General features: G+C 36.1%; 1 protein-coding gene across 1 annotated transcript in view; it reads right to left on the minus strand.

Annotated features, from left to right (window-relative positions):
• Positions 1-4,888, minus strand: part of LOC311081809 (protein phosphatase 1H-like) — a 42,266-nt gene extending 37,378 nt beyond the window's left edge. The window contains exon 1 of the mRNA XM_084112504.1: positions 4,446-4,888. Within this exon, the coding sequence (XP_083968630.1) occupies positions 4,446-4,684 (239 nt within the window). The 5' untranslated portion in view covers positions 4,685-4,888. The remainder of the gene's footprint in view (positions 1-4,445) is intronic.
• Between the last annotated feature and the right edge of the window lie 17,867 nt (positions 4,889-22,755).

Here is a 22,755-nt window from a genome sequence, read left to right on the forward strand (position 1 = left end):
AGAAATGAGCACATCACAGCCCATTTCGATAATTTTGCGGTCTTTAAACAGCGATGAAGGTTCAAATACCGGTAAGATAACAGTTTGATAACTAAAGTTAAAGTTTGAGTTAAGTTTATTTTAAAATGCTGTGAGTCACTTCATTTAAACAAGCAAAAGAGGTAAAAAAATCATGTTTTTTAAAGTTTTTGGAAGTATCACTGTAAAAAGAAAACTTACCGTTGCATTTACCATACCTTACCGTAAAAATTATGGTAGCAATTTTTATGTTTTACATCATTGAACTAAAATTTACGGTAAAAAACTGGCAGCTGTGGTTGCCAGTACTTTACCGTAAAAAAATATGGTAGAAATATTTATGTTTTACGGCATTGAACTAAAGTTTATGGTAAAAAACTGGCAGCTGGTTGCAAGCGATTTACCGTAAAAAATATGGTAGTAATATTTTAGGTTTTACGGCAGTGATCTAAAGATTACGGTAAAAAACTGGCAGCTGTGGTTGCCAGTACTTTACCGTAAAAAATACGGTATAAATATTTTAGGTTTTATGGCATTGAACTTCAGTTTATGGTAAAAAAAAACAACAACCCCAGTTGTGGTTGCCTGTAATTTAAAAAATATTGTATTACAAACCAATTTGTCATAAAAGTTATTATTGAGAATTACCAGAGGTTTAGACATTGATGTTTAAAGGCACAATATGTAACTTTTTTGCTTTAAAAATAGCAAAAATCACTATATCTATGTTATATATTTTTTTTAGTTGTGTACTTACATTATCCCGACTGTTTCCAACAACTTTCAAACCAGGAGAAATTTGTAATTTAAATCGAAGACACGTCCCGTTTCTTTATTTCCGTTTTGTCGCCGTCAATGGCATCATATCCGCGTTGTCCCTGGTTTCCGCTCGTGCTGCCATAGCAACCAGAGCGATAGTAACCAAAGCGACAGACGTGGACAAATGTGTAGTTCGCAATGTCTATTTGCACGCTGTTGTTGTTTCGTTCAAACATTATGGACCATGGCAAGCAGACTTTGGATAAAAAAGGAGAACTAAAACGAGAATCAATATCAGCGCGGTGTTTTCGAGATGCCTAGAGCTCCCATAGACAGTATATAAACGAGAGCTCCACGTCCGAGACTTCGACCGCTCCTACATGTACTTTATTAAACAGGTGAGCACATTTACATAAAACTAATCAATGTTATATAGTTCAACAATGATAAAATGTCAGAATATGATCTGTATGTTATTCTAATGTTGATCTAGCTTACTGCTAGTCTCATACAGACAAACTAACACATCAATTTCAACACATTCAAATGCAGTTTAGTGTGATAGTGTAATGTTAGACCAAGTGAAACAGCGCTGCGTTACCTCACAAGTTTAATTTGTCTAATAAACTGACCTGTGAGTTGTAATTCTGCACTTGCGTGTAGTTCGGTAGAATGAAATGTCCTTATTCCTTTTATATCCGCGGGACTCGCGTCGCGTGTGGAGCTGATAGCTGTCTCTTAGCAATCCCGAACTGCTTTATATCACAGTCATGATAAAAACATCTATGTATGTTGTGTCAGCATAATTTATTCATTCATTTATTATTACTTTATTCATAATTTATTCATTCATTTATTATTACGATGTTGCTCCCTCCAGAAAAATAATGCTTCCCCCAAACCAGAAACCTTGGTTTAATGCAGAGGTCTGCTCCCTCCTCAAACTACGAGATGCTGCTTTCAGGGAAGGTGACAAAGCAGCATTGAAGGAAGCAAGGAACAACCTCCCTGCTGGAATAAAAAGAGCCAAGGCCACATACTCCCACAGGATCCAGGAACACCTGGAGACTAATGACCCCCAGCAGATATGGAAAGGGCTAAAAGAACTTACTGACTGACTACAAGATCAAAAACTACAACAATGCTTCTGTTAATGATCCCCTTTTCCCTCATGCATTGAACAATATTTTTTGCTCGTTTTGAGGAATCCAACAGCACCACAGTCACGAAAATAATCTCACTAGCGGACGACCATGTGCTGTGCCTCACAACAACTGAGGTAAAAAGGACTCTACAGAGAGTGAACCAATGCAAGGATACGGGCCAAGATGGGATTCCAGGACAGGTGCTTACAGACATCTTTAACATCTCGCTAGCACAGTCTGTGGTTCCAGCATGCCTCAAAACTTCCATCATCAATCCTGTACCAAAATAAATCACCATGAAGTGCTTAGAACCACTGGTCATGACTTACATCAAGACCATCATCCTACCTACACTGGACCCCTAACAGTTTGCTTACAGACACAATCACTCTACTGCAGATGCCATATCATATGTCATCAACCTGGCTCTTTCACATCTGGAACACAAGAACACGTATATCAGAAAAAATTTCATCGATTTCATTTCAGCATTTAATACTATTTTGCTACAGACACTCATCAGTAAACTCTACACACTCTGACTTAATGCCACGTTCTGCAACTGGGTTCTGGACTTCCTTACTAACAGAATTCAGGTAGTAAAGATCCACGAGAATATATCACACTCTCTTACTCTGAACACCGGAGCCCCTCAGGGCTGTGTTCTCAGCCCATTACTGTTCACACTACTCACCCATGACTGTATGGCTCAGCATCAGAACAATCATATCAAGTTCACTGATGATACAACAGTGGTGAGACTAATCTCATGTAACAACAAGACAGCATACAGAGAGAGTGACAGAGAAGAGAAACAGAAAAGGTCTCTCAACTCGAGAGACCCTGAGCTGTGGTGCACAGACAACAATCTGTACCTTAATGTCAGCAAAACAAAATAAGTATTTGTAGACTTCAGGAAATCTCCTGCGATTTACCCTCCACTGCACATTAACGGAGTGGCGGTGGAAATAGTTAGAAGCTTCAAGTTCCTGGGGGTTTACATAACCAATGATTTCTCCTGGAACCAGAACACCACTTCTTTGGTGAAGAAGGCCCAACAACGTCTACACTTCCTGAGAAGGCTTAAAAAAATTGGAATGAGTAAGATCATCATGAGGAACTTTTACAGATGTGTAGTGGAGAGCATCATGACCAATAACATCACAGTCTGGTTTGGCAGCTGTTCTGCCGCTGACAAGAGGGCCCAACAGAGTGTGATAAAGTCTGCCCAGAACATCATTGTGTCCAGACTTCCATCTATAGAGGACATATACAAAGTCCCGTGCATTAAGAGAGCAACCACAATTGTGAAGGACAGTACCAATCCCTCTGCAGGATTGTTCTGCCCAACGTCATCTGGAAGATTCAGAAGTGTCTGAGCAAGGACCACGAGACTGAAGAACAGTTTTTCCCCCCAGGGGATCAGGTTTCTTAACAGCACTGGCTGTTTTTTTTTTTTTTATCTACTGTGTCTAGGGTTTCTTTTTTGCCTGTAAAGCACTTTGAACTGCATTGATTTGTTTGGAAAAGTGCTATATAAATAAAATTTGCTTGCTTGATGAACTATCCCTTTAAGTTTCTGTTAAACTCCCTTCCTTGCCTTTAACTTTTAACATTATAGAATTGATTAATTGATATATAATTTTCAGTTATGAATGTGTGCTTGTTTAGATATTCTATCATGGAGTACAAAAAGCTAAATTGTAATTTAATGTTGATTTACATAATCAAAATTATGTTATGAGTTATGAGTGGGTTGGCTACCATATCTATAATTAAGAGCTTTAGATGACAAAATTGCAGTCAATTATTTAAGTGTTTTACACCCCTTGCATTGGTTCTAAATTATGTATAGGTGTAGGTTGGTGTAAGATGAAATCTTAATTTACCTTAATAAACCTTAATTTTTTCTCCTGATCTTAGATGACACAAAATCTCATCTCAGCTCTTTTGATGAATGGCTACGCTATTTTTAATTTTGTCAGTTAATCTGAATATCAGCATTTGTAATGTTTAGTCAGTCGAAAAAGTTTTGAGGTTATTTGAATTTTGTGAAATCTAATTTTGTGTCTCTGGAAAATAGTGATCTAGTTACTTCAAGTTTTGTCTATTCGTTAATGGGGGATTTGTGAATACATGTTTTTAGATTTGTGGAGTAAAAATTTTAGTTTTTATTTTGAAGTAAAAAGATAAAATTAGACTCTTGGAGTAAGATTCAGTATTTCCATGAATTAGTTGTACATTTCAGAAATCTTTGCTTTCACTAAAACCTATAACAAATTGTTCTTAAGGGGGGGCATCTTCCCCCATCCTACCCTATATTCAATAAGCATTATTTGACACTATAGGCTACCTAAAACTGCACAGAGCAATGAATGAATGCATGCTTGCGACAAAAAGTTGCACGTGTATTACTTAATTATTATTATCATCATACATAACTGCATGTTAACCATGTCACACCGATGCATTAGCGTTCATGTGATGGTGTCATTTTGTAAGGCATGCACGAGGTGCTCTTACTCGGCGTATCCCGTCGCCCACGGCAACCTCCGCGTCTCTTTCAGGATCAGGATAGGTCTAGCGATGTGATCCGCCGAGCACTCGATCTCATCCGGCGACAGTCCTAGAAACTTCGGTCTCATGTAGGGGTATTTGAGCGGCAGGTCCGAGCCACCCGAACGGTCATTATTATTAATAGACGATACGGCCATGATTCCACCCATGAAGCTGGCCACTGCGGATTTGACGCGCGTGAACATGTCTGCGGAAAGCCGTGTCCGTGCGTCTCCTTCTGCCCGATGGTCCCCCACCAGCACGATTAGCACGATGGTACCCCACCAGCTGGTGCCAGCACCAGCACAGCCCTGCGACACGTTGAATGAAATCGTGTTCGCTTCACAAATTCTCCAGTAAGTGTCTGAACCAAAGCGGAAATAGTCCAAGGATTAGAAGTCATGTGATCTGTTTTCTGTGCGGCTTATACGATGACAGCTTGCGTGGGACTTGCGCAGGAACTGATGATATATAATCAGGACATCATAAAAAATCTTGGCTGGTCTTAAAATTGGGTAAATACAACCTCAGATGAACAACCACACTTGACATATTACATCATGTCATTATTTATTTAATAAAACCTAGGCCAAAATAGAAATCCATGGGTATTAATAAGGGACTGTTCGTTATTTATTTAAGGGGCCACCGGAGGAGTTTTGAGATCTGTTGTCAAAAAAGACATGACCCTCCCTTCGCCAGCAATAAATTTTTCTATGACCCTCCAAAATGATTGTGAAAAAAGGCATGACCCTCCCCGATAATTTATTGATTAGCCTAATTCTACTGGTTTGCGCTTGGCAAAGATGTTCAGATAGCCATTGTTTGTTTGTTTTTTAAACCATAAACTCTTGCTTTCTCATCTTACTAGGGCTGTAACGATAGACCAAACCTACGATTCGGTTCGTATCACGATTTGTGATTTTAGATTTGAAAAAAAATCATGTTTTTGGTGCTGATGCGGTGTGACTCGTTCAACATGTGGGTGGCGCTGCGAATAAAGCATCTAAAAGCTGTCACAAAGAACCGGCAAAAGTAATGATTATTAATATGTCAAATATAGCTAGGAGGCATTTTAATTGTTTATTAATAAACAAGTGTTTTCTGTGTCTACTGCAAAGATGAAGTTGACGATGCGTCGCGATCTTCTCAGAACGCGCCAGAGAGAGATGCACATTTCATAAGCAGAAAGCAGTCTGTTTTCTTTAGTTTTGAATTGTTCTGTGTAAAAGTAGACATTTCAAGCTTTCTATATATTTCTCAGGTCTGTGAGGCAAGTAGCATAGGCCCTACCTTACGCTGAGTTTCGGTTCATTTATGAGACGAGTCCAGTTCACTCGCCCGCGCCTCCGTGTCATGATTATCTATTTTCTACTATATTTACTTCTTATTTATTAAATCCAGATGAAACATTGATTAAAATTAAGATAAAATTAATAAAAAAACGAAATTCACTTTAAAGAAAGGCTTTGTGCTTTCTGTTTGAGGTTTCTGTGAAATTTTTTAAGTCGCTTCAGAGCAGTCATGCCCGTAATGGAGAACTGTCACGCCCGTAACATTATTTTTTTTTTTTTCACATAAATGCGAACACGAAAAATAAAATAAAAATAATATAATATTTTATGTTCTGTGGAGGCCGATCTTTATTCATCCGGTGGGTATATATCTTTGGTTTGCACAGTGTAATTTATAGAATTACTAAAAAATATTTTGCCACATGTGTATTTCACTCATATTAAATATAAAACGCATGTGTAGTAGACTGATATTTTTCTAATGTCTTGACTCCTTTCAGACGTTTCAAAATATTGGTATTAAATGCATTTTCTGAGAATTTTTATTTTAAGTTTTGACTGCAAATGTCACGTCCATAACACTGGAATCGCCCAATTTTAACGAATTTATCCTCAACTAGTTTTTGTGGTGTAGGTCTATGTATTTTATGTTAACTTAAATAATACTAATAGTAATTTAAAGATGTGATAGCCCTACATCTTACACATCGTGGAAACAAAATAAGAATGGAGACTAAAATATGGTAGTATTTTTGCAGCTCATATTGCAGCTCATACAGAACGCTGCCGCCAGGATTCTGAGCAGAACCAGAAAATATGAACATATCACACCAGTCCTCAGGTCTTTACACTGGCTCCCAGTTAAATTTAGGATTGATTTTAAAGTATTATTACTGGTATATAAATCATTTAATGGCCTAGGACCTCAATACATTGCAGACATGCTCACAGAATATAAACCCAACAGATCACTCAGATCATTAGGATCATATCAGCTAGAATTACCAAGGGTTCACTCTAAGCATGGCGAGTCCGCTTTTAGCTAATATGCCAGCCGCAGCTGGAACCAGCTTCCAGAGGAGATCAGATGTGCTCCTACAGTAGTCACATTCAAATCCAGACTCAAAACACTTCTGTTTAACTATGCATTTAATGAATGAGCACTGTGCCACTGTTCGTCCGAATGTTTGTACTGCACTGTATTTTATTTTTTTAACTGTTTTAATTATTCTCATTTCTTTTTATTATTTTAATTATTCTTCTTTCTTTTTATTATTTTAATTTCTTCTATGTAAAGCACTTTGAATTGCCACTGTGTATGAAATGTGCTATATAAATAAACTTGCCTTGCCTTGCCTAGTATCGCGCTATACAGCGCACATTCTATCAGCTGCAGATCTGCCGCCTCAGTCTCAATACTGTTAAATTCGACGTACGTTCACATCACATGTTAATGCAGCGGTAGAGTTACACTCACAGGACACTGTGCACTTAACAAAAGTTCAATATTTGCTCGTGCTTTAAAGCTTTGCCGGGTAAACATTTCTTTGGCATTCTGTTCTGACATGATGCACTTTTTCTAAGCGCGAACTGAAGTGCACGCGCACTGTCAAACAGCGCCAAAATGGATTTTTGTTGGGTCAGACCCATCTGATATGGAAGGGGGGCTGATAACGCGAGATCAACATGGAATAAATGGAAAAAAAAAAAATAGCACCAAACAAGCCACTTTAAAATGTTGCTGTTTTAATGAATATAAAAGTTGGGTGACCCTCCCCCCTAGACTAAAAAAAGTTGGATGACCCTCCCCTCAACAAAGAATAAAAAGACATGACCCTCCCCTATTTTCCTCCGGTGGCCCCTTCCATAAATACCGAACGGTCCCTAAGGTAAGTAGCAGTGAGGCGCTGCTAATCAAATGTCTTTGATCAATTTATCATCAGTATGTGTGACTAACTCTATAAAAGCAGAAGTTTTGGCAGTTTGCTGGTCTGGAGCATTCAGGTGTGTAACACAATGCCAAAGAGGAAAGACATCAGCAATGATCTTAGAGAAGCAACTGTTCCTGCCATCAGTCTGGGAAGCGTTATATGGCCATTTCCAAACAATTTGAAGTCCATTATTCTACATTAAGGAAGATTATTCACAAGTGGAAAACATTCAAGACAGTTGCCAATGCTGAAGGGCCGAAGAGGGACCATGTTTGAGACAGATAGTGATGTGTGTGAGAGATGCCTGAAAAGGGTTTGAGTGATTAATAACCAATTTCTATCCTGCTGAAAAATATTTAATGTATTAAGTTTCAACTGCAGCAATATTGTGTACTTTTACAAATAGCAAGATATAAATAGCACAACAGCAAAACAGACAGGCCTATATTGAGCATACATGAGCAGTTCTCTGCATGAAAGGCCCCCAGACTGGCAGATTAATGTGCTACGTCTTTTCTCTCCAATATGGTATTAGAAGAATTGAGTAGCATAAATTAAATTACATTAAATGTGGAATGTGTAAATGAGGACATTAACTGTGATTCATTCAAGTTCATTTATAGGCCAATTTATGGTGACAGGATGCACATAATTATGTGATGAGTAGAGTTTGCCTGTTTGTTCAATATATTACAAATAAAAAAATAAATAAAAAAATCTGTTCTGCTACACACTCAAATGTATGTATTTTTCTTCACAAAAAGAGTACATACTTTTAGGGCACAGTAAAATTATGCAATAAGAGACACAACAAGATAATTTTATACGCTGATGTTTCTGACCTTTTTCTGAACTAACCTACTAAATTTTTAAATATGTGGCACTTCTGGTTTTGGGAACTGCCTCTCAAAAGGACTGAATCAAATCATTTTAAATAATAATGTTGTACCACAAATAATCTTTATCTGTCAGTTTAACTGAATAAGCTGTTGTAAATGTCGTAATGTTTAAAAATGCCATAAATTAGTGCTTCCATGGTGAAAACGCACTTCTCTCTGTTGACGTATGCAGGATTTCTTCAATCTGCTTAAACCCAGCACCTACAAGCTTTATGTGCCTCCACTTTCCAGTGCAATGCTCACATTTCAATATCCAATCAACAACCAACAAGAGTTAAAGAGCCCTACATCTATTCCTTTTCGATAATCTTTTATACTCAAATGTACATCACTATTCGGAAGATAAGTTCTGTTTCATCGCTACTTTAAACAAGTTTATTGGCAGTTGCTGATTGTTACAGTTTAACAGAAGTTACTCCCATAATTCAAGCCATAAAAGTGTCATAGGAAAAGGTAAATAATCGGGCGTTGGAGAGCTGGAGCTGGAACTGGAACAAAAACAGTTTTGTCACATAGTAGTTTTCATTCATCCCAAACCATAGGGTCAGGGGGGTGCTAGTCTCGCGTAGCCAGACCAAACCTATATTATCAAGTGTACATAATTGTATCTATTTATTATTTTATCCTGTATTGCGCTCAGATAAGGTGATAATAGCACACACCCTCAAATGACTGTTATGATTAGATAAATACATTACCTACTACAGGTGATTACAGAATATTTGTGAATCATCCACTAAAGTTTAATTTCTTCCTTCAAGTCTTGTGGTCACGTTTAGTTTTGGTTTCAGTTTATTTTTTCATGGACTGTTTTCAATACTGGCTAAACCGACCGTCTGCTAGCTGTCTCACGTCACAGAAGTCAGTTAAATCCCAACACATAGAGACTCTATCACATATAGATATCATCATATAGAGATTGTCTCTGTTCCCCGAATTAGTAAATACAAAAAACTCTCAAACCCATTTAAGGGAAAAAAGTTTATTGATGTTCAACCAATAAAAAACAGATATAAATCAGATGAACAAATGATAAACCTTGGGTTGCTGAATATTCGATCCCTTACTTCAAAAGCACTTATTGTAAATAATATGATTACAGTCTGTGTTTGACAGAAACATGGCTAAAACCAGACGATTGCATTACTTTAAATGAGTCCACCCCTCAAGATTACTGTTATAAACACAAAGGGTATGGAAGTAAAATAATGTCAAATGTTTTTGAAATAAAAAAGCCTGTTGAATTGCACTACTTGGAAAAAAAGAGATTGCATTAACCATGCTTGCATTTTAATGCATTGTATTTTTAGGGCTTGCATTTTTATGGGCTGAAATTCAACATGGTTGAATATTTAAGCTGTGAATATTTCAATTAAAAACATTTCAAACACATTTTCATTATTAAAAATGCAATAATCCATATTCACCTTTCATATTTCACTTCCAAAATATTCAAACTGTTTAAAAATACAACCTATAATATTCAACAGGCAATTTTTGGTCCATTTTATTTCGCTTTGCAAATTCGCTTCCACAAATTCAGTGGTTCAAATTCGACAGTAAATTCAACATTGGCGAAAATGTGTTTGAAATGTTGAATTTCAGCCCATAAAAATGCAAGCCCTAAAAATACAATGCATTAAAATGCAAGCATGGTTAATGCAATGCCTCTTTTTTTCAAGTAGTGCAATTCAACAGGCTTTTTTATTTCAAAAACATTTGACATTATTTTACTTCCATAATATGGGCGGTTTCTCGGACAGGGTTTAAATTAAGGCCTTAATCTAGAATAGTTAGTAGTGTCTTAAAAAATGGCTTTGTGTTACACCTGGACTATGGAGTCCTGAACTAAAATAAATCAGATTAAATTAAAACCAACTGTGTTAATTTGAATTAGCATGACAGAGGTTGCCTATAAAACATGGAATGAACCAAGAAAAGCTTAAATTTGCATGGATTTGAGAAGCAAATCCAAGGAAAACAATGGCATCAGAAAAAGACTGCAATCAAAAAAAAAAAAAGTGGTGGAATAAAAGAAAAGAAATGCCGAGAAATCTGTTTGTATATAATCATTACAAACAGATTTCCCGGCATTTATTTTCTTTTATTCCCCTATATATATACACTCACCTAAAGGATTATTAGGAACACCATACTAATACTGTGTTTGACCCCCTTTCGCCTTCAGAACTGCCTTAATTCTACGTGGCATTGATTCAACAAGGTGCTGAAAGCATTCTTTAGAAATGTTGGCCCATATTGATAGGATAGCATCTTGCAGTTGATGGAGATTTGTGGGATGCACATCCAGGGCACGAAGCTCCCGTTCCACCACATCCCAAAGATGCTCTATTGGATTGAGATCTGGTGACTGTGGGGGCCATTTTAGTACAGTGAACTCATTGTCATGTTCAAGAAACCAATTTGAAATGATTCAAGCTTTGTGACATTGTGCATTAACCTGCTGGAAGTAGCCATCAGAGGATGGGTACATGGTGGTCATAAAGGGATGGACATGGTCAGAAACAACGCTCAGGTAGGCCGTGGCATTTAAACAATGCCCAATTGGCACTAAGGGGCCTAAAGTGTGCCAAGAAAACATCCCCCACACCATTACACCACCACCACCACCAGCCTGCACAGTGGAAACAAGGCATGATGGATCCATGTTCTCATTCTGTTTACGCCAAATTCTGACTCTACCATCTGAATGTCTCAACAGAAATCGAGACTCATCAGACCAGGCAACATTTTTCCAGTCTTCAACTGTCCAATTTTGGTGAGCTCGTGCAAATTGTAGCATCTTTTTCCTATTTGTAGTGGAGATGAGTGGTACCCGGTGGGGTCTTCTGCTGTTGTAGCCCATCCGCCTCAAGGTTGTGCGTGTTGTGGCTTCACAAATGCTTTGCTGCATACCTCGGTTGTAACGAGTGGTTATTTCAGTCAAAGTTGCTCTTCTATCAGCTTGAATCAGTCGGCCCATTCTCCTCTGACCTCTAGCATCAACAAGGCATTTTCGCCCACAGGACTGCCGCATACTGGATGTTTTTCACACCATTCTTTGTAAACCCTAGAAATGGTTGTGCGTGAAAATCCCAGTAACTGAGCAGATTGTGAAATACTCAGACCAGACCGGCCCGTCTGGCACCAACAACCATGCCACGCTCAAAATTGCTTAAATCACCTTTCTTTCCCATTCTGACATTCAGTTTGGAGTTCAGGAGATTGTCTTGACCAGGACCACACCCCTAAATGCATTGAAGCAACTGCCATGTGATTGGTTGATTAGATAATTGCATTAATGAGAAATTGAACAGGTGTTCCTAATAATCCTTTAGGTGAGTGTATATTGTATATACATATAAAACAATGAATGGTTTTCATTTAAAATGAATTATTCAACAATATTTTTTTTGAATTATTTAACAAACTTACTATAACCTTTCTTCATACATGTGGTGTTCAGTGTTGGTAGTCTTGAAGCAATACTGGTTTCAATTAGTATTACCATAGTGGTTGCTTTATCATTGTTACAAACAGAATTATTGTAAGCAGGTCCTTGATCCAAGCACAGCCTCAACACTTCACCACAATGGTAACCCCCCAAAATACTAACATAACAGAAAATGTTAAATACCAACATAATAGAACATTAACAAGTCTCTCCGTTTTCTCATCTTGCTAAAAAAAATGCATAAAATATCACTTTATTTCAAAATTTACTTTCTCAATTCAGCCCTGTGCAAAGCATGATGGGAAGCGAAAGGCCTGTATGACTGGGTTACTAGAAGTCAAAGAGAGACCATTTCAAGTCAGTTTAACATGAACCTATCACATTTGAACTCGTAACCCAAAACAATGGTGTTAAAACTAAATTAAATGTTTAAATGATATATATATGTGTGTGTGTGTGTGTGTGTGTGTCCAAGTAATGCATGTGTCTTCTTTGAAACACAAAGTTAATCTGAAGTTAAACCTGCCTCCTGGTAAATTTCATTTATACCTCAATTTAGTCCTGGAGTAACTCTAGTCTTCCTCCAGGAAATCAGTTTATTAATCTCTGGACTAAACTAAATCTAGGACTATTTAAAGCCATGACAGAGAAAGCAGATTTCTGTTAATCTGGTTTAAAGTGCCATTTTAGTCTAGGACTAGGCTTGATCTCTGTCCGGGGAATCACTCTGAAGTGTTTATGAAGTAGCCCACGTAGCAACATTGTGTTGGCCCAGATCCCGCCCACATCTGACACATGTGGAATGATGATCCGGCCCACATGCAGCGTGGAATGACGACCCTTGGGTGGCCCACTCCTGTTTGCCAGATCTGGGCCACAAGCAGGCGATAGCAATGCTACATGTCAGCCAAGAGCAAAATAATAAACCAGAACTGGACCTTATCTGAGCCACAAAATCTGTGTATATGGAGTCATCTCAGCCTTAATAAGCCTGATAACAAGCAGAATCACTGAAGGAAAGAAGAGAACAGAAAAAGAGACGAGCAGAAACACAAGAACTACAACTGACTTCAGCCACAGTCTTAGATGAAATCAACTGAAGATAAAAGAAGACATTAAATGGTAACACTTTATTTCGATAGTCCACTTTAGACATTGTACTAACTATAAGTAACTTTGCAACTACGTGTCAACTAACTGTCATATGTACATATGAGTATTAGTTTGCTTAATCTCTGCTAACACTTTATTTTGATGATCCCTAACAGATATTCTATTGACTAACTTGGCAGCTACAAGTCAACTTATTCTACTAACCCGAACCCGAACTCAAACACCAAACCATAACCTAACAGTCTACTGACAGTCTACTAATACTCTAATGAGAGTTAGTTAACATGTAAGTTGCAAAGTTACTTATAGTTAGTAGAATGTCTAAAATGGACTAATAAAGCAAAATAAAGTGGAACCCATTATACGTGAAATAAAGTGGAACCCATTATAGCCACTTATACGTTTACATTATAAACCCTGTGTTACAACACCAGTCAGTTGAAAATTTCTGTTAGACGTCTACAAAAGTTTTTATTGAGAATTAACAAAGGTTAACTCTGTTTCATTTGAAGTCACCATAACAGTGATTAGTGTTTCCATTAGTTGGGCTCTTATCTCGTATCTCTTTCCATAACAATTGTGTTCTTCCGTTAAAAAAATTTGGTTACAAAGCTTGTGATAATGCAGCATGTCATTATTATGACAATCAGTTAGAAGATTTTAACAAACATGAACACAAAAAAATATCTACAGTGACATGCAGACAAACAGAGACATCAATAATCAGCACATGAATCTCAAATATGGTGCCAATCAAAAGTGCAATGCAGCATGGCACTTTTGATTCTTAATAAATTATGCAGCTGAATTGTCCTATTATGTTGTGTAATTCAAAATATTTGCTTTTATTTTTCACTCTTGTTTACATTCACTCACATTTAGTAGCTTTTCTGTGATATTCAGAGTTAATCTGGTTATCTGAATATTTTGATAATTGTCACCATTGTTGAGATTCATGAGCTGATTTCTGATATGTTTTTGTGCTCATGTTGGTTAAAATTTTCAACTGACTGGTGTTGTAACACAGGGTTTATAATGTAAACGTATAAGTGGCATGACACAGTTATTAGATTCAAATGCCATCAGTGAATTAGTCTATTTCATAATGACCTGATGACATTTCATTTTAGCTTTCTTTGTGGAAACACTTATCAATGTTATGGTGACTTCAAATGAACAGAGTTAAACCTTTGTTAATTCTCAATAACAACTTCTGTAGATGTCTGACAGAAATCAAGTCAATCTGGTTAGTAATAAGTGAAGCTGTAAATGCTGTTTGTTGAGTTGTTTAATCCTCCTTTGCTGAGATCTTCAGAGATTTAATGTCCTCTTTTATCTTCAGTTGATTTCATCTAAGACTGTGGCTGAAGTCAGTTGTAGTTCTTGTGTTTCTGCTCGGCTCTTTTTCTGTTCTCTTCTTTCCTTCAGTGATTCTGCTTGTTAACAGGCTTATAAAGGCAGAGATGACTCCATATTTAATATACACAGATTTTGTGGCTCAGATACGGTCCAGCTCTGGTTAATTTCTTTGCTCTTGGCTGACATGTGGCATTGCTATGGCCTGCTTGTGGCCCAGATCTGGCAAACAGGAGTGGGCCACCCAAATGCCGTCATTCCACGCTGCATGTGGGCCAGATCATCATTCCACATGTGCCAGATGTGGGCAGGATCAGCCGCTCACTTCATGAGCATTTTACCGTTTAATTTGAGAAACAACTATTGTCATATCATAAACACAGAAACTCAAAGGTGTTCACGGCAATTTGTGAAAATAAAAGTTTGGTTTAATTTTGTTGTTCTACATTAGATTTAGCTATGTCTCAATGTAATAACAATAATGATAATAATAATAATATTTATTATTATTAGGTGTGCGTAATACACCTAATAATAATATTGTTATTATACACCTATATAATAATACAATTATAATACACCTAATATAGGTACAAATATAATACACCTAAAAATACGTAATACACCTAATATAAATACAATATAATATTGTTCACTTGATCTTTTTATAAACAGTGTTTACTTTAAAACAGCATGCAGCCTTTAAATGTTTATATTTATAATGATTACCATCATTAATAATAAACTCATTGAATTTTCTTTTTCAAATAGCTAAGTAAAATAGTAAAATCTTGCTGTGGTACCGAAATTGGTACTGTTATGTAATGCTCAGAGACACGATGGTTGAAGATCCACATGCAGTCTTTATTATGAGGGCAATCCACAAATGGAGTCAAAAACAGGCAAAGGTCATACACAAATAACCAATCCAAACAATGACTGAGATGAGGGCAGAGGTAGTGATGGCAATTTCAAAACACTGCTTCTTGAAGCTTCAAAACCTTTTGGTTGGAGCATGTATCAAACTGCCAGGGTCACGTGATTTCAGTAAAGGAGGCTTCATTATATCATAACTGTTTCGAAACACTTTGAAATTGATTGCAATGATTCACCACTGGAGGCGATGATCTCTGTCAACCCATGAATCATGAGAATGACTGAAGGAAAGACTTTGCAAATACTGCAGTCGAGGCGGTTTGGCTGGATGTTCTGTTGCCAAAGAGTAAACCGATTTTGGTTGGTATTTGCTATCGTCCTCCTGATCAAAGTGACTTTTATGAGAGTCTCGAAGAGATTTTAAATGTGTCAAATTATGTTTTAGGTCAAGAGTTGATCATTTTGGGTGACTTAAATACAGATATGCTGAAAAAGGATTCGTCAGTGTTTAAACATTTTAGTTCATTTTGTAAGTCATATGCATTGAAACAAATTATTGTTGACCCTACTAGAATTACTCCTAAAAGTAGAACAATTATTGATATTATATTGGTTTCAGACAATTCCAAGATCTTTAGAAGTGGTGTTTTGGAGGCAGGATTAAGTGATCATAACATGGTTTTTGTAATTAGGAAATTAAAGAGAGAGGCCATAAAGCAGCATAATACATTAAAAATTAGATCACTTAAGGTATAGTCCACAAATATTTGTTGAAGAACTCAGTAAGGTTAATTGGATTGAGGTGATGCAGTGTGGTGATGTGGATATAGCTTGGGATAGGTTTAAGAGGAATTTCTTGCAAATTTTGAACAAAGTTGCGCCTTACAAGGAGATAAGAATTAAACAAAGAACAGAACCTTGGATGACAGATAGTATTTTGAAGGATATTAAGGAACGCAATGATAGTTTAAAAGCATTTAAAAGGGATGGAAATAATGATAACTACAAGAAATTTAAACATAAAATAAATGAGATAAGATGTAAGATTAAACAGGCTAAAAAAAACTTTTTTTAAGAATAAGATTAGTGAAGCAAAGCAGGATTCTCAAAAATTATGGCGAGTTTTAAATGATTTAGGGTATCGGAAAAGGGCTAAGAGTAAAGATTCTAGAATTAGTCTTAAAGTTAATGGTCAATTGATGACATCCGAAAGAGGTAGCAAATTGTTTTAATAGATTTTTTACTACTGTTGCTGACAATTTGGTATTATGCTATTGTGGTGTCACTTTAGGAGGTTTTTAATTCAATAAAGTAAATTAGACTACAGTTTATAAGAAATTAAGGGAATTGAAATGTATTAAAGCGACAGGATTAGATAATATTCCAGCAAGGTTTATTAAAGATTCAGCTAATTTTATAACCCCTGTGGTTACTCACATTTTAAATCTCTCTATTGGCCAAGCTAAGGTACCTGATGAATTAAAACAAGCAAGAGTTTTTCCCCTTTTTAAGAAAGGGAGTAGGTTTGAATGTAACAATTATAGGCCTGTGTCAATTCTATCTTCCTTATCCAAAGTGTTTGAAAAGATTCTATTTGACCAAATTGAAGAATGTATTTCTAAATTTAATATTTTATATGAATTTCAGTCTGGCTTTAGGAGGATGCATTCCACAGAGACAACAATTTTGTATTTGACAGATTACATAAAGACAAAATTGGAAAATTAAGTGGGATGGTGTTGCTAGATTTACAGAAGGCTTTTGACACAGTTGACCATAATATTTTGCTTTCAAAAATAAATGCTATGGGTTTTGATTCTAAAGCATGTGAATTGATTAACTCCTATCTTTCAAATAGGTGTCAAATGGTAGATTTAAATGGAGTGTTTTCAGATAATTTGTCCATCTCTTGTGGAGTACAACAAGGTAGTGTATTGGGACCCTTACCTTTTTTAATGTACATAAATTATCTAAAAATGGCCTGTTCTAGCCACCTTTTATTATATGTTGATGATGCTACAATAATTGTTACTGATGAGAGGAAAGAAATAATAGAAAGTGAATTAAGTAGAGAGATTGCGGAAGTATCCAACTGGTTTTTCTCAAAATAAGCTGTTTTTACATTTAGGGAAAACTGAAGCTATTTTATTTGGTTCTGCGGCTAAATTGAGAAAATGTTCCAAATTAGAAGTAAGGGTTGGAGATTTGACTATTACTTCTAAACAAGAAGTGAAATATTTAGGATGTACTTTGGATAATAAATTGACAGGGGATACCCACCCAGCTAACAGAATTTTGTTATAAGAACGTTCTCCAAATATGCAGTGTTGGTTCTGGGAACATAAAAAATGTCCAGTTTTCTTGAGGTTAGAGGAACGTTTTTTATAATGTTCCTCAAACGTTCCTTCAACTTAATTTTGATTTAAAATTCAACATTCTAGGAACGTTGTTTTGTAACATTCCAAGAACATAAAAATGTCCAGGTTCCTTAATGTTAAAAGGTTTTTATGTTATTTAAAGGTTAGTATGATGTTCCTGAAACATTCTTTCAATCATTCAAACATCTGCTGTGAGCAAGCACTGAAAGAAAGAGTAATAAGAACACAAACTACAACTTTATTCAAACACAGCCCTATATGAATTGAAGATAAAATACATTAACTCTCTCAAGATCTGATTAAACAACTCCACGAACAGCATTACCAGCTTCACTTATTACTAACCAGACTGGCTTTATTTCTGTCACGTCTACAGAAGTTCTTATTGAGAATTAACTGAGGTTTAGATGTTGATGTCTTATTGAAAATGTTTTGTTTGAGGTCACCATCATGGAGATCAGTGTTTGCTTTAGTTGGGCTATTGACCCTTGACTTTCATTAAGTTTGTGTTTTATCAGTAGTTGCAGATGTTTATGGACAACATTTCTGCATTGATAAAGCTGATTAGCATGTCTGCTTAAATATCAGACAAATTACTGCTTTTTTATGTAATTGATGACTTTAGGAATTATAACGTTATTGATAAATATAAAACTCAACAAATGTGTAAAAGATAATTTGTACCAACATTATTTCAGTTAACTTTGTTTAAAACATGTTTTGTGGCATTTTTACACTCACAGACATCAAAAAATCAGCATGAAACACAACAATGGTGACATTCTTCTTGCTAGCATACAAAACACATTAATTGCTCCCAGCATGCATTACGACATGAATAAATTATGCATATGAATTATCGTTTGATTGTCACCATTGTTGAGGTTTGTATGACGAGTGCTGATGTCTAAGTGTGTCATTTTTAACTTTTAAAGTATTTTGGACAATCTTCCACAATTTTCTTCAGTGTTACAAATGGTTTTTATCACATCTTTTGAGTTTATTATTTTCTTCTCAAATAATGTTAAAATTCCAAAAGTGAGAAAAAAAATGCAGTAAAAGCAGTGGTTTAGTTGCTTAACCACTTTATTTGCAGTCCTCCTTTCTTATTGAAACACACTTGTTGATCTGCTTTAACAATGCAGAAATGTTCTCCATAAACGCCTAAAATTGCCTATAAAGCATCTATTTAATGAAAGTCAAGGGTCAAGAGCCCAACTAAAGCAAACAGTGATCTCCATGATGGTGACCTCAAACAAAACATTTTTAATAAGACATCAACATCTAAACCTCTGTTAATTCTCAATAAGAACTTCTGTAGACGTGTGACAGAAAATAAAGTCAGTTTGGTTAGTAATAAGTGAAGCTGGTAATGCTGTTTGTGGAGTTGTTTAATCAGATCTTGAGATACAGTAGTTAATGTATTTTATCTTCAGTTCAAGGCTCTGTCTGATTAAAGTTGTAGTTTTTGTTCTTATTACTCTTTCGAAAGATGATTGAAATAATGTTTCAGGAACATTATACTAACCTTTAAATAACATTCTAGTAACATTAAGGAACATGGACATTTTTATGTTCTTGGAATGTTACAAATCAACGTTCCTGTAATGTTGAATTTTAAATCAAAATTAAGTTGAAAGAACGTTTGAGGAACATTATACCTTTTAAAACACGTTCCTCTAACGTCAAGAAAACTGAAAATTTTTCACGTTCCCAGAACCAACACTGAATATTTAGAGAACGCTCTTATAACAAAAGTCTGTTAGCTGGGTAGCATGGCTGTTGTAGTTCATTCTAAAGTATGTAATCGAATAAAATTCTTAGCAAGACAGCAGCCTACTTAGATAAACAAACCTTAAAAATGTTAGCTGGTGCATTAGTGCAAGCACATTTTGATTATGCGGCAACTTTCTGGTATAGTGGCTCTACGAAATCAAAAGTAAATTACAGACTGCTCAGAACAAGTTGTGTAGAATTATTCTGAGGCTTCATCCACAAATGCAATTGAATAATAATCATTTTAGGGAAACAGGGTTTTTAAAAGTGGACAAAAGGGTAATTTTTCTTAAGTTGATGATGGTGTACAAAATATTACAGAGAAATGTTCCAAAGTACTTGTATGACTACTATGTTTTCGTAAGAGATGTTCATGGTTTTTCTACAAGGGCAAGGATAAATAATATATACTTGTGTTGGTTTAAGAGTTTAATTGGGAAGAATTCTTTTTTGTATTCTAGCGCTGTTGCTTGGAATGAATTGCATGATTGCTTAAAACAAATTCAAGAAGAAGGTCCTTTTAGAAGAGAAGATCAGAAATGGCTTTTTTAACTATGTTTTTAGAAGTTATTATGTGATATGTTGATGTGTGTTGTTTGATTTCATTCCCATTTTAATTAGATATTAGTATAATTAAAATTAATAATAGTTAATAGTTTCTTATTGGCCTGTTAGCTGAGCCATAGAACAAAGAAAACAAACCCTGACAATTGATTAAAGAACATATAGACACTTGATAATCTTATTTTTATAAGATATATCTTATCTCAAATTAGATGATTAGATAATTGCATTTGAAAGATTTTACTTAAAAAAAAAAATTGCAATAAGATTTGTAAAAAGTTTTTTTTTATGCATGTTTGGCCTTGGTTTTTGTTGCATTTATGCATGATGGTGTTGGATTGTTTTGAAGCCTCGGCACAATACAGCACATTTGCTTCAACTGTTTCAATGTTCCACGAAGCCTTGATCTGCCCACCACTAGGCATAAGTAAACAGAAAAGACACAGCAGACAATTAAAAAAACAAGACATGGGAAAACCAGGATACAAGGCTCAGAGTACAGTACCAACACACATGCAAGCTCTAGTGACTGATAAACCAGGCTTTATATAGGGTGAGCTAATGAGACTAATGAGACACAGCTGAAAACAATAATGGAAGATGAGTCAGGGCAAAGGATGATGGGACATGAAGCCTTTGATGGAATGGCAAAAGTCCATGATGGAGTGCCCCCTGGTGGCTCTCAAAGGCACTCCAGCTGGTGATCATGCCAGGTACCAAGACCTGTAAAATTGTAATGCTATTGGTACAGACTACTGGAATTTTGGTATTGTGACATCCCTAAATAGTAACATTGTTTTTATTTTTTATAAATTATTATAAACACCTATTACAGGAAATAAAGTTAAGATATTGTAGATTTGATTTCTAAAATGTGTAAAGAAAAATAAGACAAAGTGTTTTTTTTAATAAAAGTAAATTTCTTTGTAATAGAAATGGTGTTGTTTTTTATGAGAACTTTGCATTTCAGTCCTATAAGTGAAATGAGTGCTTCTTAACCGACGTTTCCAAATGGGTCAGGAAGATTTGTTGCAGCACGGTCCCTAATGAAATGTCCCCATCTGACTAACAGGGAACCGCATGGGAACGTTCTATTAACATCCCAAATGTCCTCTTTGTAACATTGCTGTGTGACCAACCAATATGGAACATTCCCCTAAAGTCATATCGGGAATGTTATTATATGACCAACAGAGAACAATGTGGGAACGTTAACGTCCCAAATGTCCTCTTTGTAACATTGCTGTGTGACCATAGAATAACCAATATGGAACGTTCCCCTAAAGTCATATCGAGAACGTTATTATATGACCAAGACCAACAGAGGACAATGTGGGAACGTTTTGTTAACATCCCAAATGTCCTCTTTGTAACGTTGCTGTGTGACCATAGAATAACCAATATGGAATGTTCCCCTAAAGTCAAGTCAAGTCACCTTTATTTATATAGCGCTTTTTACAATACAGATTGTGTCAAAGCAGCTTCACAGTGATAACATGAAAATAAAACAGCAAAGTTTGTTTCTAGAAGAAAATCGCGTCATTGTCCACCTTAAGTAAGGCAGATCGATAATATTGTTGAATATTAAATGTCCCCAACTAAGCAAGCCAAAAGCCAAGGCAACAGAGGCAAGGAACCAAAACTCCATCAGGAGACAGAATGGAGAAAAAAACCTTGGGAGAACCCAGGCTCAGTCATAGACCTGGCATGAATATAACATCTTCTCAGAGTTTCTCTCCTGACATATAAGAATAAAGATTTTTCTTGGCAAGATAACTGGTGTCCGATCCTGTGAATCAAATAATAATGGGGAAAAGGCTTAAATCCAAGTCTACAGCATATGTAACTCTTTAGGTATTTACAACAACACTGGTCACTATATGATAAAAGTGTGAAAATGAATCGTAAGAAGAAGTTTATATTAGTTCAAGTTTGCTCTGTGTGGATGAATTGTTCTGTTCCAGTGATGTTCTATGACTAAACATTGAAGGGAAAAGATATCACCTATGGGGTCAAAGCCTGTTCCCCAATGGTATCTGCTAAAGCCTTTGCAAGAGGCATATATCCCCCTCGGGTCCCAGCAAGTTTTCACCAAGGTGGTAGGACCCAGCGATCCATTTCGCCTCTTTGTATACCTTGTTTATTACTGTAGCCTGCCCTCCAGATAACAAATATGCACTTGCTTTGCAATTCATCCATTTGGTTATTATGGAATCAAACTAATCAAGAGTTCTAGACTTTGACAGGTTCTTCTTATTTGCTTTCATGTTACTTTAGACAACTATGCCTAGGGTCTTGAAGTTCTATCACACCACATGTAGCCACTTACATGTATGCTTACTTGGCATATGTAACCCTTTAGGTATTTACAACAACACTGGTCACTATATGATAAAAGTGTGAAATTTAATCGTAAGAAGTAGTTTATAGTAGTTCCAGTTTGCTCTGTGTGGATGTATTGTTCTGTTCCAGTGATGTTCTATGACTAAAACTTGAAGGGAAAATATATCACCTATGGGGTCAAAGCCTGTTCCCCAATGGTCTCTGCTGAAGCTTTTGCAAGAGGCATATATACCCCTCGGGTCCCAGCAAGTTTTCACCAAGGCTGTAGGACCCAGCAATCCATTTCGCCTCT

Source organism: Abramis brama (genome assembly GCF_963993115.1).
Source record: "Abramis brama genome assembly, chromosome: 4".
NCBI classification, from domain to species: Eukaryota; Metazoa; Chordata; class Actinopteri; order Cypriniformes; family Leuciscidae; genus Abramis; species Abramis brama.